Source organism: Amphiura filiformis, chromosome 6 (assembly GCF_039555335.1).
Source record: "Amphiura filiformis chromosome 6, Afil_fr2py, whole genome shotgun sequence".
NCBI lineage: Eukaryota > Metazoa > Echinodermata > Ophiuroidea > Amphilepidida > Amphiuridae > Amphiura > Amphiura filiformis.
Window position 1 is genome coordinate 31,415,399 of NC_092633.1, and position 19,393 is coordinate 31,434,791.

At 36.8% G+C, this 19,393-nt stretch overlaps 1 protein-coding gene across 1 annotated transcript; it reads left to right on the forward strand.

Moving 5' to 3' along the window:
- The first annotated feature begins 1,397 nt into the window (after window positions 1-1,397).
- LOC140154245 (uncharacterized) lies at window positions 1,398-7,511 on the forward strand. The gene is made up of 3 exons (XM_072176834.1): window positions 1,398-1,687; window positions 5,459-5,589; window positions 6,975-7,511. Exons 1-3 carry the CDS (start codon window positions 1,477-1,479, stop codon window positions 7,269-7,271), a joined length of 639 nt encoding a protein of 212 aa, XP_072032935.1. The 5' UTR covers window positions 1,398-1,476; the 3' UTR covers window positions 7,272-7,511.
- Window positions 7,512-19,393: the final 11,882 nt, after the last annotated feature.

The following is a 19,393-nucleotide window of genomic DNA, read 5'->3' on the forward strand; positions in this document are numbered from 1 at the left end:
TATTGTTATTGTGCAAAACAGATTTGGTTGCTCGTAATACAAAAACAACAGTTTGAAATTGACAGTTTCATTTTGCTTTTACTATGTTTACCATCCTGCTTTGTGGTAGGTAAGTTTTCTAGGTCTGTGCCATACAGCCTGGGAAACTGTTTTTAAACACCTTAAAACGTGTACGCTGTCTAGGAGTCCTAGTTAAAATGATTTCTTCTTGTCTCAAAAGTATATATTAATCCATTTTAGCGTTAACTATCTCCACATAGTCTTCGATGTTTGATGGTGTAAGTAATGCCTGCCCTCTGCCCTGATGAAGGAATGCTACACGTCACAGGAAATCAATATAGATCGTCTACCTATAGGCACAACAAAATTTCTTTCCTAGTTCCCCAGGCAACATTTGTCAACTTTCCGTTTGAAAAAGTAGACTGCGTCAATATTTTGAGTTGCTGATAAGTACCTTATAAGGTCTTAAGTATCAGATAAATAAAGCAAAATTAACTATACTTGATTCGCCTGTCGTCAATATGCTAAAATATGATTTATTTCACATCAAAAGGTTGTATACGATTGCAGATTCATACGTAGTGGCAATAAATGAGAATAATTTCAAATTACGACTTCAACACTACATGTAGTTGTTTATTTTACTTACCGGGAGCGCTTTAGAAGAACTTCCTCGTCATCAACCGATGTCGTTAGCTCCGATATTTCCAAAAACCAGCCTGATGAACCAGATTAGTAGGGTCCTGCCAAGATAACATGGCGATATTGATCCGATAGTGGCCCAATTTATGTTCAATAATGACCCAATATAATTTTCTCATGGGCCCAAGATTGGGCTTGGGTCAAATATTGGGCCTATATTGGACTATATTCGAAAACCAACGTTGGGCCAATAAATGCATGTTATCTGGGTGGAAGCCATCCAGATAAAGAAACAATTATATAATATTGAATGGCTTTGAGTGTGATACAAGAATATATTGCACGAGATAGAAAAATATTGCACGAGTCGAAGACGGGTGCAATATTTTTCTATCGAGTGCAATATATTCTTGTATCACACGAAAATAAGCCATTCAATATTATTATTATTGTTTATTATTATTATTATTTATATCTTTACTCTCCAAAGACAATTTCGGAATAATTATATATAGGTTTATTTGTAGGCCTAGATGTGGATTATATTTCCTAAGGTTATCATCATCCAGAATTGTCGCGATTTAAGTTTGTAATTTTACTTGTTTATACAGTACGAAATCCCCTGTGAGCCGTTACGGTTTCTGTATAGACCTTTTTCTGATGACGTCACCTAATCGATATTGGGGTCCAAGAGACAGCGCGTGTGCCAAACAAAGTTTTGGTGTTTCTTGGGGTCAGTGCGTGACGACTGACAACAGAACCAGGCCGGCCGTTCGTCATTTTTTTAATTTTCTTTCCCGGTTTTCTTTTTGTTTGTTCACTAAATCCATCATCATGGTAAAAACGTGTGTGGTGCCGGGGTGTGACAGAGAGAACGTTTTCAGTTCTATAGGGCTGGGATTCTATAGAATCCCAGCTCCTCGCTTCGCATCGCGAAGGCGAGCGTGGTGCAACGCAATTTTCAAGGGCAATGCCAATGGACTAGCAAAGGCACAGCAACTGCAACTGTCAGATGTGCGTGTATGTGGCCTACATTTTCAAACAGGTAAACAAGCTTAATACCACTTTTAATATGTTCTATATAGAGTTGGCAATCCTCAATTGTATTCAATAAATAATGAATTATTTCAAAATAATTGTCATAATTCCCATAAAAACAAATCGTGATTGATGATTCTTAGTCAGTGGGAGTGGTCTAGTTCGTAGACACATTTCTGATTGGACAATCGCATGATTTCGGATGCCGTCTATCAGGCCGTAGACGACCCCACATCATCATGCGTCTTGATAATGCGTAACACGCAGCGTGTCAGAGGTGCGAGTATATATATCGCGCTGGTATGCGGAATACTGTGAACGCGCTTAGCAGTACGCCGCAACAGAATACGTGAAGTTGTAAACAAGTTTTGTTCATTTTATAATGAGGGAGTTTTATGACGGTAACTTAGTTTTTGCTTAAAAAATTACAGTTATTAAAATAATATTTAACTGACTAAGAATGAGAATAAGCGATAGGAATTTTTTATTTTGCCTATCTCTTCTATGATAGAGCGACAGGCAGGTCCAATATTTTTATCGTAGTGGATACCGCTGCGCCGGCATCCACTACTCAAAATATTGGACCTGCCTGTCGCTCATCACACGGTAGAGGATAGGCAAAATAAAATTCCTATCGCTTATTCTCTAATTCAGTCATGCAGTTGAGTAGTGTAATTCTCTATCATGACAGCAAATGAATAGGCCTCATAATCATATACATTCTGTGTTCTTCTTCTTCTTCTTAAGTACGTCGACAGGGCGGCTTTATTTATATGCCACATTTCGTCAACTTAGTGTATGGGGTACTCGCGCGCAAAAGAAATAAAAAAAAGGGGGGGAATGGCAAAAGGATAAGGCTGGATATCAGTCTAAGACTAAGTGCTGTGCATGTGCTGTGCTGAAATGGATTGGTATCTAACGTGCTGCTCTGGTATGGGTTGGTAGTGCTTGCCCGAGCCGAGTGTTAGCCCGAGCCGAGGTACTCACACCTCGGTCACAGTCTACGATTTCCACTGGCCTTCTCCGTACGAAGGTCTGAGATTCCTAGCCTATAATAGTAGTAGGCCTACAAGAAGTCATACCTAGAATATTTTCTCAAGTTGAATTTTATCCTTTCTAGGTATGACTGATTTTACCGTAAAATTTGTGTCAATTCCCGATGTCATGATATATGCGCCACGTTTTGTAGGCTTCGATTGCCGATTACATACGAGTACAACTGGTAACCAGCCAAAGCCGGTCTGTGCAGTGCCAGTCTGCTATTCAATTGCGTGGTGCATTGGGTGACATGTAATTTCTATGTCATTTGCCTGTACGATGATCCACCCAAAAATAAAAATCATCGTATAGATCCCTGTACTAGGCCTATACATTTTGTAGACCACTTGACATGTGACGTCATTGCCTGGCTAGGTATGTTCATAAAATTTTGAAGTTCAATATTTTTAGCTGAAAGTTCTTTCATTTGAAAGAAAATCAAATTACCTAAACAATAAGGGGTCAATCATGTTTCTAGTGCATATACTTTTGAAGTTACAGACAAAAATAGTGTCACCAAATTGTCAAAAATTTTGTGTGTGAAATTGTGACAGCAGGCACATGTACAATGTACACTACTGTATGTGACCCCAGATGACCTCCTATTCTTTACTGTAAGAAAGCTGTTTTGGATGGTCTTGATTTACACACAAATTGCTTTTGCGCTTTAACGAGTGTCCACTTGGTGGAACACATAGATTGCACTATGTGATAGCTTATGAATCCATTATTATGCCAGTACCAACATAAGTCAACATCACTTAGGTTTTGGTGGTCAAAATTAATTTTTAGTAATTTTTTCCATTGAGCCCCACAGGAAAGCCATTTTTGGACTGTACAGGCACATTCCACTTCCCTATGGACGAATAGCGCCACCTATAATGTGTGATATGAGCCTGACTAGCCTGGCAGTATGCGCACGCATTATGGCACTTTCCATTGTTCTTTGCCCTGCAGGCTGCAGTGTGCGTGCGCATGATCGTAGTTTGCTCAGGGCATGTGTATTTTAAATCTCCCACCACATTCCATATTACAAGAAAAGCCATTGAACAGTGAAGCGGTTCGTTTGAGCATATCAAAAGACCAATCCCTCGCCTTTGTTGATAAACATTGATGTCAAGTGGTCTATAGGGTACACTATAGTCCTACATGTATAGCTAAAATAATAGAACGGGTTTTCTCGATCATTGAGAGTATGAATGTACTGCATGCAAGCTTAGTGGAATGACACGATAGCGCGATCGATTGTGCACGCACAGGATATGCAGCGCTGCCCAAAGCGTGATGTGGTAGGCATTGTCATTGCGTGCATGAACTCTCATGATCGAGAAACTATAGTAGGAATTCCAATTGAATGAACGCAGCTTTCAACAGCTGTACACGATAAACCGTGATCGTATATCGCATATTTTAAACTACAACACGAAAGCACAACCTTGGATACAATGTTAACCAATCACAAGTGTGTTGGCATGGTTAGATTCACTTTCGCGTTACCCATGCACAGTCGCACACGCTGGCCCCGCGCAGTGTACGCAAAAAAACGTCACACTATTGAAACCTGTGTTCATTCAATTGGAATTCTAAGCTCGAGAAGTCTAGGCAAGAATTTGCTCACCGATAGCTTCACATTTTAGAGACCATTGTATTCAAAATCGAGTCGGATTCGCTGAAGCATGACACTGTGTAAATACAATTTTTTAGCGAAGTTAAAATTTTCACATACTTGTGTTTCGGAGGTGACAGTTAACAAAGTTGAGTGTTTCGGAGGTGACACAAATGTTAACATCATTTTTAATGACCCTGGATGTCCCAGGTCTTCACCAAAGTTCAAGAATCAAAATTTATAATGATTTTTTTTTGTAAATGTAAAAATTATTTTTCAGTTACAATTATTTACAAAATGATTACAATGCTTTCATACAAGTAAATTGAGTGTTTCGGAGGTGACATTATAGATGTTAACACAATATAAATGCAGAAATCAGTGCTAATTTGGTATCAAATAGGATCATAATTCCCATTATTAAACTGACTTTTTTGTAAATGTATAAATGATTTTTCAATTAAAACTTTTACTTTACAAAATGAGTGAATTGAGTGTTTCGGAGGTGACATTATAGATGTTAACACAATATGCAGAAATGAAATTTCCCATTAAAAGAGTTACATTAATTTTTCATCTAAATTAGTTAAATTGTGTAGCTTTAATTCCCCACTTTTTCGAGCCATGGATAAAAAACAATTCATGGTTCATGTTACCATAACGGAAAACAAAATGTGTACCTCAATATGATTTTTTACCCAAATTGATTTTCACCAAGGCACTCAAGAATCTGAATAGTTGGGGCCCGAGTTGGGGTGGCTTAAGAATCTGAATAGTTGTGGGGGGGCTCAAGAATCTGAATAGTGGGGGATTATAATTTTTGGCGACACTTTTAGCACTACTTTTAGTAAATACTGTCTTGCCCCATTTTTGGCGACATACATGTACAAATGATGCTTACACGAAGCCTTGAAGGCAGTAAGTCCCATCAGCACACGATCATGAACCGATAGCTACATGGGTAACACTTTGGGTGATTGTGTCATGGCAGACCTAGCTGGGATTCATGCATGATGCATGCGCAGTTTTTTTCATTACAAGTGGTATTTTGTGGTATGGGTGTTGGGGGTAAAGAAAACCCTGTCTGTTACATACATGTGGGAATAAAAATTATTAAATTCTTTATGTTTTCAGGAAAACCAAATTCTAACCCACACAACGTAGATTATATACCTAATGTTTTCAACTCTACAACACAACAGTGTAGTTGTCCTGAACTGGATGCCATTGAAGGGTTGCTAGGTCTACAGTCAGAAACAGTACCGGTAAGTTAATTGATTAAAAACAAACATTAATTAATACATAATTTTACAGCAGTACATGCACATTGTATTAAACCATCTTCATACACTCAGACATGGTACCCCCTAACAGCCCTCGAATTAAGGATCTGAAGGGGCACGACAACTTTTTTAGGGCAAGTTGATAATTGCCTTGGATTTTTACTGAAAGGGCAAGGCAGCACAGCAGTTTGTAATATTTCAAGAGGGCATCATGGCAACTGTTGAAAATTTGAGAAGGGCACCAAAGCAATTTCTCAAAAGTGAAGAAAACACACACAAACATAGATCGATGATTTTATAATGAAGGGGCAGGGCTGGGGCTTTTTAAACTAAAATTTTACATATTAATAGTGCCAAAATGATCTACCAAATTGCTTAAATTAGGTCTTCATTTTGCAAAAGTTTCTTACTTCTCAGGGGGCATTTTAAAATATTATTAAAAACTGCTCTAGATCTGCCACTGCTCCAAACAGTGGTGTAGATTTCTTTTTGACTCGGGGTGAAAAAATGTCTTGAAATATAGTGAATCCAGCACCTTGTAGAGAAAGAATAACTTTACGGTACAAAAAATTTTGCCATTTTGAAGCTAAACTGTTGAAATATGGGGCAAAAGTGGAATGCGTTAACATAGGGGGATGATTGTATGGACCATCCCCCTGGCAAAATATTGGGGAGATCCCCCCCTCCGGATCTACGCCTATGGCTCCAAAAACACACATACATGTATTGTTAAAAATAACTTCAAAAATAATATTATAAAAATACCCCTTGGGCAATGTTTTTGACTCCTTCAGAGGAAAAATTCACAATTGAAAGGGTCAAAAAATTGAAAATACCCCTTCAGTAAAATGCTTAAAGAAAACCCTGCATATGGGCATGAAACTTGGTGGGTAAATTCATTACTTAGAGCCAACTTTTTTGCAGGTCATTTTGTGGTCATCCAAGGGTCAGCTGAGGCATATGGGCATGAAACTTGGTGGGTACAATCATCATCAGCTAGATAATCGTGCCCAGCCAAAAACCGCCAAATTCATATAAAAGACAAAACCTCTACCAAAAGTAATCGCAAAAGCAGGCGGTCGCGAAAGCAGGCAAGACTCGTGGTTTGAGAACCGCCTTGTTTGCGAAAGTGGTCCCTGGTACAAGCTCTCTTATTTTCACCCTTGCTAACCGCTCCCGTTTACTAACCGCTCCCGTTTACTCAATTATAGCAGGGACCCGTGCGAAGAGCGGGAGACCCGCTATAGTAATCTATAAAATAACTATATTTTTGTTATTTTAGAGAGAATTAATTTTAGTAGCAGTTTTTTAAAAGTAATTACATATTTATGAAGTACATAATTATTTCTTTTCTAATCTAATTGCAGGTTACATCATCTAAATCTAGAGAACAGGAATTGGAGGAGGCAAATGAAAGCTTAAACAATGAGGTTAGAAGTCTGCGATGTGAACTTAAATCTGCACAAGATAAATTACAGAAAGTTACATTCAATTCAAATGCAATCATGAATAATAATCAACAAACTAAATTTTATACTGGTCTACCAACATTTCAACTGTTTATATTTATTTTTGATTTTATTGCACCGTTTGTGAAAAAATCTCAGACATCTTTGACACTGTTGGATGAATTTTTTTTATTTTTTGGTCAAATTGCGCCTTAATCTTGAATTGAATGATATTGCAACTAGGGCAGGGGTGTCCATATCAACTATACATAGAATTTTTTATAAGTGGCTGGATATTAGTAGTGTTAAGTTATTATTTTTAATTAAATGGCCTTCACGCCAAGCCCTTAGATCATCCCTACCCAACATTTTTAAAAATCATTTTCCCCATGTATCATCAATCATTGACTGCACAGAAATTTTTATTGAACGTCCCACAAATTACAAATCACGAGGCCAGACTTTTCTAATTACAAAAAAATAATACTTTAAAATTTTGATATCGATAACGCCAAGAGGTTCCATTTCATTTTTGTCAAGGGCATGGGGTGGGAGAACTACTGATCAGCACATTATTCGAGAAAGTGGATATTTATTTAAGCCGGAGTATGGTGATCAAATATTAGCGGATAGAGGGTTTATTAACAAAGAAGACTTTTCTGTTAGGGGATTTGATTTACACGTTCCAGCATTTACAAAGGGCCGAAAGCAATTGCCAGCAAAGGATCTTGAAGAATCAAGAAGTTTAGCTTCAGTCAGGATAGAAGTGGAGAGACTTATTGGTCTGTTGAAATCGAAATACCAAATTTTGAAAGGACCTGTCCCAATTACAATGGTAAAAAGGCCAGATGACAAAAATTATGCTACAATTGATAAGATTTTGACAGTTTGTGCAGCACTCATTAATGTTATGCCAACTATAGTCAACACAGACAAAGTATAATGTTATTTGTTGTGCTGCATTGACCTAGTAGTAGGGATGTCCACTGTCAACACATTTGCTGCTAGAACAGTTTCCCACTCACTGTGTGTGTGCACTCACCCATGTATTGTCTATGAAAACACAGCTCCATGCACTATACGCTGGCGAAGTTATGTAATAATCGGATTAACTACCATAGCAATAGGTGAAAACAATTTTTGTATATACCGCCCTGCACTGATACGTTCATGCGGTACCTCTTCATTGAACCATATCATGCTGATTACTTGCAACTGTAAGATTAGTATCTTTGAAAAGACCAGTATTGTATTCAATCTATGATTGCAGACATACACAGGTGATGAGTGTAACCTGCTTGTAGTGCTGCGCGATATGTTCAAAATTGTTTTCACCTATTGCTATGCTAATTAATCCGATTAATTACGTAACTTCGCCAGTGTATAGAGGTTGTGCATGAAATTATTGATTGGCTCCAAAGAAAGGATTTGAACTGATGTCGTAATCATGGCGCATTGCAGTCCATTCAATCAAATGTTGTCATTAACCTATTTTAGGCCAAAATAAAAAAGATTTGCCTCAAAGCTTGCGCGTGAGTTTGTAAAATCACACAATTTGAAGAAAATGAAATGCATAAAATTTTTTTTTAATTTAATTTTTTTATAGTTTTTTCCGGAGGGCAAGAGTTCTGACCCCCTCCTGTCAGTGGCACCGCCACTGGACTACTGCCACCATTTCAGATATGCTATCCATCATGGCTTCCATGTTGTAGCAATGCACACACAGTTTATTGCTCAGTGTAGTAAAGTAACCTTTAAGTTGGAGTTTAATGTTACCAAAGTTATGTCATGATGAAATATAATCATTTTTGAACATACTATGTGCTGCTCTTAAAAGATTAAAAAAAAATTTAAACTATCACTATTCATTTAAAATAATGTACTTTTCAGCTGTGAGCTGTCTTGGCCACATGATGGCTACCAGTATAATTATCAATCCATTCTCAAAATATGACTTAAGTGCAGGGGTGGCATTAAGGCCTCAAAGTCGGGGGTTGTTTTTCACTCCCAAGCTTGCAGAACATCAAATACATGGGGTGAAAATTAAATCTTGGGGGTGAAAAATATTTTGCAGTGTAGTCAGGGGTAGGAGTAGTCCAAAAATAGAGGGTCAGAGTTCACCCCGAGCTTACACATATATGGAGGGTGAAAAATTAATATTTTTCAAATTTAGGGGGTCATTCACCCCAGATCGGGGGTTAACGCTACCCCTGCTTAAGTGTCTGGTGGAAAAAATGTTGACTCGATGTTCATATGTTTTAAAGCATATTAAGAAAAATGAAACAATTCTGTTAACCTTTTTCAAATGAAATTTTACTCCTCTATGGAGATATTTTCTGGAATGGAACGTCCGATTAAGATGATTTGAATGGCAAATTGTTTCTTTCATCAAGTCCCAGCCAATAAGTTAAATCTGAATCACTTTTAAAAGTACTTCCAGTTTTAGTGGACATCCCTACTACTAGTATTATGTCAATATACAGGTATGGTAATGTAAATTTTTGCTATTGTAATAAGTTACAAAACAATTTAATGACCTACAATACAATTACATATCCTGAAGACTTTTATTATACTTAATTGTCATTACTGATAATTAATGTTTTATTCACAGAGCTTGAGTAGTTGAAATATTTGTTTACACTGTTGCAGAAATACTGTACCTGTTTCATACATGTATGTAGGGACAATCATACCTATGTATTGGTTATTAGGTTTAACTATTTCATGTGTAGTTTCAGAGTCCACAACAATTTCATCTTGATATTGTTCATAATAGTTTTTCCTTTCAATTCAAATTTTAAAAGCAATTTTCACATGTCTGTTTCATGCCCTGTACATGTACATTGGCATGAAATTTGTGAATATTAATTACAAGTTGAGCATATTTGGTATCTTGCATTTCATACCAAATTATAGGACAAAACTTATCACTTTTTAACTTTGTAACCAACATGTGCAGATTGTCCCTAACTGATATGGTACAATGTACCCATCATTGTGTTTTTATGTCCATTTACATGTGTAACCTGAGTTTCCAAAATGCCATCGTTATGTACATTGAATTCATTATTCATTCATTATGGTGTTTCAAAGTAAATGATTTTTGAATAGATTATCTTCTAAATACTACTATGGTAAGCTTGTAATAATAAGTGGGACTCATAACATTGTGGAGTGATATACGCTGGCGAAGTTACATAATAATCAGATTAACTACCAATAATAGCAATAGGTCAAAACTATTTTTGAATATACCGCACTGCACTGATACGTTCACGCGGTACCTCTGCATTGAACCATATCACACTGATCACTTGCACCTGTAAGATTAGTATATTTGAAAAGACCACTATGATTGTAGACATACACAGGCGATTAGTTACACCTGCTTGTAGTGCAGCGTGATATGTTCAAAATTGTTTTGACCTATTGCTATGGTAGTTAATCCGATTAATTCATAACTTTGACAGCGTATAGAATAATGTACACAATTAGGCCCAGCATTTATGCATAAGTGTGCTTTGCATTTTGCATGACACATTTTTGTGGATTGGTTAAACTATATTGATGTAAGCAGTAACAAAAACAAATGATTTTAAATACAATTGTAATTTCTTGAGGATTTTATGTATGTCATACATGTTTAGACCTTATTCTGATGATGTCATCTAATCGATATTGGTGTCAGATGTAAAGAAACAACACATAGGTTTCCTACGTGCCCACAGTGTGAAAACACCAAATACTGCATATTTTCTCCTCTGTTTTGTCATCTTTCACTTTAGCTTCCATAAAATAATTGTTTAAACAGGAATTGTTACCTTTGTTTCAGCTTGTTTCGATACTCCAAAATACAAAAGATGATACGGAAAAACCGCGATGCTATTTGAAAATCAATCTTTGTTTTGTTTCACATTTTTGTTTACTTTCTTACACCGTGACAAACTTAACGTGTACTGCGAGCTGGCAATCCCGCGCATGACGCCTAGCATGACTTAAAGTTGATCATGCGCTGGCGCGCTATTTGCGTTTGTGTGCTGATGACTCGAATCAAATGCTGGACCCAATATCGATTGATTGGTGACGTCTGAGAAAGAGGTCTATGAACAAGAGTTTTAATTACACTTACTACATTATAGTTAGATTGTGATAAAAGAGGAAGCCCTGACAGGGCAGTTCTTCTGGGGTAAACCAATCCTGTCTGGTTATCAAATTAATCAGTGACATGGTTATCTCTGAATTTGACAGACCTGTGTTAATTGATGTTGTAATATTATTGCATCAATTAGCACAATTATAATACCAGTGCAGGCCAGAGAAGATATCTTACACTTCCCATAATGCATTTCTTTCATTTCAATTATCTGTACTGATTTAAGTATAGTGCAACATGGGTCAAAAGTGATGAAATACAGTGAACAGATCACATCCAGATCTTGCAAAATATGTTTATTTCTTAACTATCGACCCATGTATGTCCCTGGGGTACAGTACAGCCAGTCTATTCTCAAAATGAAAACAAAGGAAACCTTAAATGTACAAAGCAAAGGATTTGTGGAAGAATAATATATCTTCTCTGAGTGCAGGGACTCAAGTCCATGTGTGAATGGTTGAGTGTTCTTCAAATGTCCCTGATAGAGATGAAACCATATTTCAATTTAATCTTGAGATTGTCAGGGTTCCCTGCCACTCGGAAGAATCCCGGAAAATGAAAATACATTTTCATGTACTTCCTTAAAGGTAAAACTTAGTCAAAGTAATGGAAAACTGAAGGAATTTGAGTAACACAAGAGAGCAATAATTTGACCAATTCATGGTGAAAATTCAAGTGGAAATATCTCTCATAGAGAGAGTTGAAAATAAATAAAAACTCTCAATTTTGTTTAAATTTTGCTTGGTAAAATTTGAAAGCCATACCGGTATATTATAACTTTTGCTGAGGAGGATGTATATTTTGTAAATGATTTTTATTGATTTTCAATTACCGTATTCATTGGCGCTTAACAAAGTCATTTTGGGTGGGCGCTTATTTTATACCTGGTTTGCATAATTTTTTTCGTAAGGGGCGTTTATTAGAGACAAATTTAATTTACATATTAAAAAAGGGCTCTGAGATGTTCTAATAGCTTTTCTGATTCAGAAAATGTTTTGCAAGTTTAAACAGGATTGTAGTCCTCCAGCTTTTTCACTGTATCGATGTCTCTCTGTCACTTCAACATTAATGGTATCCTTTAGCAAATTGAAAATACCCTGGGTGGGCGCTTATTGGGGCATGGGCGCTTATTGGAGTGAATGTGGTAGGTACTGTAGTTTTGTCAAAATCTGAGATTTTGAATGAAGTTACTACAAATGACTAAAATTATTACAATGGAAATATAACACATATGCGATGTTCATAACACATGACATACACAGCACAGCCAATGGAGTGATGCATGTATACACATGCGACATTGGCGCAGGTTGTTAATTCTGAATTTCTTTGCTTTCCCTTACGAAAATGCAAGCAATAAAAAATGTGTGCGACAGCATGCAGCACGCGTGCGGCAGTGTGCAGCACACATGCAGATGTGTGCAGCATGCATGCAAGGCCTGCTGGTAGCGTGTTCATGCGTGCGAACCAGCTTTGTGCATGCAGGCATCGCACGCTAATATCCACCGCGTACACAATTTGCTCGCAGAACCTGCGTGCAGACTACCAATCTGCACGCAAATTACGTGCAGACTACATTTGTGTGCGGACTGTAGGACTGCATGCAAATTGCGTACATCTTGCATGCATCTTGCATGCTGCACGCATATTGCTGCACGCATGCAGGATTTTTAGATCACTCAAAGTCAGAATGCTGCACGCATACAGGGTTTCCAGAAACAGCAAAGGTAAAATCCTGCATGCAAGCCATGCATGCAGGATTTTCAATGACTAAATCACCTTTACACAACAGACATCAAGTCACAATTTGGCAATGAACTAGTAGTGAAAATATTTAAATGTTTACAATGAATAAATAAGTTAGCCTTGACCAGACCAAAATATTCAAGTATTTAACCTTCAGACCAAGATTTTTTGGCAGACCAAGATGGGGGGGCAAGCAATTTTGGCAGGCCAACAGGGAGGGGGGCAAGCAATTCTTGGCAGGTCTAGACTAGAGGGGAGAGCAAGCAATTTCCTGTTTCGGTAGTTGGCATTTCAACTTTGGGCCAATGTTGGTATGCCAAATGTTTCTGTTTTGATAGTTGGCATTGAAACATTGGGCCAATATTGGAATGCCATTTGGAATTCCATTCCTGTTTCGATAGCATGATTGGCCCAATGTTGGAATGCCATTCCTTTTATGATAGTTGGCAAGGCAACATTGGACCAACATTGGTAGGCTATGTCACAACAGTTGGCACTGCAAAAAAATCAAAACAAAATTCAACATTTTATAGTGAATGTTATCAATATTTACAGTAAATTTGATCAATATTCATAAAATGATGCACTTTGGCCAGTTTAGTCATCAAAATATTGCTTATATTAACTTAAAACACTTCATGAAATCTGTACACCTCAATAGCTCAAATGGTAAAGCATCAGACTCCCATGCAGAAGGTCCCTGGTTCAAAATCAGGTAGGTAAAGTTAGACAAGTCACTTGTATAAAATTAAGCTAGGCAATTTTGGTTCATTGCAAAATAGATAGCCAGGTAATGTAAGACTTAATGTAAGGACATTATACACTGTTAGCAACTATTTTTGATTTTTTTTTTCATGATTTTATCTCGCATTATATATATGGCCAGTACGTGCTGCACGCATGCAATGCACGCTAATGGATTTGCATGCTGCATGCAAACTGCGCACGCTCATGACCTGCACACATTTTTGCTGCATGCATGCAGCAAGCATCTGCACGCTTCCCTGCATGCGTGCCTCGTTCCAAATATACGCATCCGCACACTACCTACTGCACACGTGCTGCATGCGGTGTGGCACGCATGCTGCATGCGTGCTGCATGCGTTCAAAAACTGTGTGCCATTTTCGTAAGGGTTACCTCACTCGTTCGGCTCAAAATCAAAAGGGGACATATGATAGTAAAAGTTTACGTTTTATGGCAAAGAAATACTAATCTATTTTGTATGTAAATGTTACAATATGGCTGTAAAATACAGGTACCTACAGTTATGTACAGGTATTGGTACCTACACCTATAGGTGCAATAATATATTACTGTAAAAGTGTTTAAAAACTGCAATTATAGATATATATATATATACAAAGCTAAAAACTGCAATTATACTATAGATATATACAAAGCTTTAAATATGTGTAAACTGTAAGCCATGGGTAGCGCTAAGTTGCTTTTTGGGGTCCCGGACCCACCAAAATAGAGTTCGGACCCCCTGTTTTTAAATTTTCTGCAAGTTCAGGGGTCCCTGCAGACCCCCAGTTTTTCAATCTAGCGTTATTGCAGACATACTATTTATGCTGCATTTGTGCAACTTGGACTCACCAAACTCTATTCCGGACCCCCTACTTTTTAATTTTCTGCAAGTTAGGGGGCCCCTGCGGACAACAGAGTGTTTAGTTCTAGCGCTACCCCTGCTGTAAGCACATTATTATATTGTACATTTATTTATTATTCAAATAAATTTTAAAAAAATATTCAAATTTATTATATTATAATTCTATATACAAATTATAATGAGTTCCATGGGAAACGCAAGTTATTATTGCCAATTTTGCCATTAATTTGGATGGCACCTTCCATGCCCAGGTTCCATGCCTATATACACCGTACCTGCACCAACAACTATTGCCCAAACAATTTTTAGAAGTCACACATTTGAAAGATTTATATGTCTTGTGTGTTGGGTTGTATAACAATACAGTAGGCTGGACTGCCTTAACCGAATTGATCATATCTCACACAGGTCTCTTTTTTTCAGACAAATCAAGTGTAAATGAGCTGTCAACATTTGACCACAAATTGCATTAAGTTGTGAAAACTCATGAACACACTGTGTCATACACTGTACTGCTCTAGCTATGAAAGCTGGATGCTCTGGACACCTCGGAGAGATATAGGTTGGAGTGAATTCCAGTTGTGATCAATCCTGTTAAGATAGTGGAACCTATAATGTCAACAAATTTGTGGCTTTTTTTTTTTTTTCATAATCATATTCAAAAAGAATAATTAAGTAATTGAATGACAGGTTAGCTTTAACAGGTGCAAGTAACAGGTCAGTCAGGATTAAAGATTATTACCATTGAAAACTATGTGGATTTTCCTAGACTCTTTAAATTTTCAAAAATATCTCTGGTCCCCAGATATTATTGGAACCTTTGTTTGGGCACAGAGCCAATTTTTGTGCATAATATTTTTGCAAAAGTGTTTTGATAATAGTTTCATCATTGAAAACCACAGACTACCAAAACCTGGAGGTGAGGAAATGGTGTGTAGGGGAGACCGGGGCAAAGTAGACCACAGGGCAAAGCGAACACCCCATTAACTTCTTTATAATGCTGCCCTCAATCTCCAAGCTCATGTATTTAGAACACGGCATGGATCCAGCATTGTTTGTGATAAGGGGCAATTGAATGAGTCAGGTATGTGTGATTTTTTCAGAAAATGTCTGTTTTGATATATTTAACCCGATAATTTATAGAAATATTATGATCTGCCAAAGCACTGTGCTTTTGCTGAATTACTTTGATAGCCATATTAATGATAGATGGGCTTAAGCCTATTCATGCATGGTGACAGGAATAGTATACTGATATACCCGGGGTGATATACCAAGAGGTAGGCCCTAAGTGGTGTTAACAATGAAGACACACCTCAAGGGGGTACATTTCTGTAATACCCCCTCCACGTTTCACTTGTGACTCTACCCTAGCCCAATGAACTTTGGGCCAAGCGGAACGACCTTTTTCAAATTCACACCATTTAATAAAGCTGCATTTTTGATCAACTTCATTAATATCATTTGTTAGTTGCAGTCCTAAGGTAAGATTGTAAACCTTAAGTTTTGCCTTGCCTTGCTTCGTAATCCTGTTTGGGCTAGACAACAAAAATTTGGTCCACTTTGCCCCGGTCTCCCCTACTCGGTACAAATGACCATATGGGGATGTGCCACAAATAGTGCATTTTAGGCACTCTGGTACCTATATCATAATCAATGGCCCCTTTTTCTATATATATAAATAAAAATAGCCCAATTTTGTGTGATTGTAGGCAGAAGTTTTGAAATTTCCCCAAATTTGGGGAACAAGTTGTCAAAATTAAGACTATTGTGTTAAATTAGGCCGAAAGTTTTGAAATTTGGTATATAAATGACAATGGGTCCAAATTTCTTTAGAGGCAACAACACTGCAAGCATTCAAATGTATGAACTTAACCTGCTGGTCTGTTTGATAACTCGATGGTGCAATTAGTGTATAACAGTCATCAAAACAGTCATATGTTTTGCAAGTGTATAAAAGGTAATTTAGATTTTTGGTATAATTCAAACATATAAACATACATATGTGCAATAATATGTTACTCAGTGTTCGAAATAAGCACTTATCCTCTTGTCCTCTTGTCCAAAAATCACTGGGGACAACCATATTGTGATATGTACTTATCCTCTGGACAACCACTTTATTTTACCTCTTAAATATGACACATTTTGGGGACAACCAAAATGTTTTGAGGACAAGCAGAATTTATGCTTTAGTTGTCCTAGGGACAACCTCCATATTTTCCTTATTTCAGACACTGATGTTACTGTATGATATACCCTGTTTATATTGGGTAAAAGTCATAATTGAATTCACTTATGTCGTAATCGACTTAATTCGTATCATAAGTAAAACAGGTACAAGACGTTAGTGAATTCGAATAAGTCATCATCAATTACGACTTTTCGCTAATGTAAACGAACATGTTGTTGAATTCGTATTTACCTGATGTATCCATTAGTAACAAACAAATGCGATATTTGTGAATGCGAATTTGGAATCGAATTCAGCCGATGTGGTGTAAACACCCACCAAACGAATTAATCTGCTGTCGTAAATACAGCTTAAGTCGATTACGACTTTTGCCCAATGTAAACGGGGTATTAGTGTTTAAAAGCTGCAATTATAGATATAATATACAAATCTATATACGTAAGCACATCATTATATTATACTATAGTTATACATGTATTTTATGCATACAAATAAATCTATGTACAGAATGAAACTGAACAATCCTCATGTGAGATTATTCCAAGTTACATATTTGGTGTACTGTATAGTATTGTATGACCCATAAACCAGAGGCGGGTTAACCAGAGGGCATGATGAGCAGGTTACAAATGTTGGGGCAAAATGAATGTCCTTCTGATATCAAATAATTTTGATTGTTTGAAATTCACAATATAAATACACATTTTATGGCAACTGATTGATATTTTAGAAATTTTAACAGTCCTCAAAAGTAAATTGTATAAATCAAATGATATGTACCGGGTAATTAAAGTGTATGTAGCTGGCATGAAAAGCCATCCATTATATGAAAATTTTGACCTTTTGTATTGAAAATATTCATTTTTTTCCCAAAAACACCAAAAAAATGTAAACCATTTTGAGATGAAAATATATATCTTCAAAAAGAACGGTCAAAATTTTAAATTGATGTTCAGCTTTTCATTCCAGCTACATACACTTTACATTTCATTAGATATATAAAGTTTATTTTGAGGACTGTTAAATATCAAAAATATCAAATCTTCCTATAAATAGGGAAACGTGGTATCTATCTATATATGCGAGTACATCAAAGGCTCTGTCAGTTTCAATCCAAATGTCGCCAAATTCATAAGGGAGATCGATGAATATACCAAGACGGCAGGGACAAAATTTGGTTGAAAACGGTCAAGAATTTGCCTTAAAATCAGTAAAGAAGTGAGTTTTTCAGGCAAATATATAGATCCCCTATTAGCAGTTGTTTGCTTAAGGACTCTGCCAACCAACACATCCACTTGGCTTGCTGAAAAAGCACAGCAGCAGATGACAGAAAGGTCATACATTGATTGCTGCTATTTTCTGTAATTGTTGCTATCTTCTGTAGATAGCAGGAAAGGCATGCATTGGAAATTATTACACTGAAAAACTTGACTATCTCTTGAAGACGAGAGAGATCATGCATTAACTGTTGCTATCTTCAGTAGATAGCAGTAAGAGTATTTGAAACTGATTTAAGAGAGTAATTGAAAGTTGAAATGGTGGATTTTGTGTACATTTTCAATGGCATGTGTAGTTATATTACTGTACTGCAAAGCATAATGGGTTACTCCTTTAGATATATGGCGGGTCAAAGGTCATTCAGAGATCAAATTCAAACTGCTCAAAAGCTGTTGAAAAGTGTGCTAAATTATTCCTCTGTCATGACAATCCAGAAAAAGTATTATCATGCTTTGCAAAGTGGAACATACAGTGGCGGGGGGATTTTCCCCCAGTCAGAACCCTTGCCCCACCCCCACTAAAAACCAAAAATTACATAAAATACTACTTTTTTCTGCAATTTTGCACAAAATTTGATGATTTTGCCCCCCCCCCATGTTCTACGAAAAAAAAAATCCTAGCTCCGCCACTGGGAACATAGCTAAATCATAGTCCTTTATATTTCTAACTCATGAACTGGCAATGAATGTCAAATTATTTGGTCAATGTTTGACATAGGCCACAACCGTGCATTTGTCATATATTGTGACAATCAAGTCCAAAGACTTGTACAAAGAATAATTTCAAGTTATGCATTCAAGTTTTTTTAAGACACATACTCTTCATACTCTTTTCCATAACCAATTATCAAAAATAACACAAAATATTCAAAGTACAAGCTAACTCTTGGCCTATACTGAAAATTTTGAATATTGACTCATCATGCCAAGTCTGAGAAATTTGCGACAGTTGTAAGAAAACATGCAAAATTGTATTTTATAGCCAGTTAGAACTAATTAAAGGATTAGGATTTAGCTACGCTTCATTTGGCAGAACTTGAAAATATTTTTTTTAATCCCCCAAAATAGTGCAGTATTTTTATTGACTGGGGAGTAGTCCTTGACAAACTTGTAATATGACTGGTTTGATTCTCATTCATGTGTGCTGCCAGTTTGAGACTCCTCGCACATTGCGCATATTAGCAGAACCATGCGAGTAGTGAATACAGACCAAAAGGCCCCACTCAGATAACATATAATATTCAACAGCAAAATTAGCTGGCTAGATATAATTCTATGAATTAACTGTAGCTAGTGGAATGCGTGAGGGGTTGCTTGTATTCTTAAGCATTGGAAGAATTGATTTAATAAAGAAC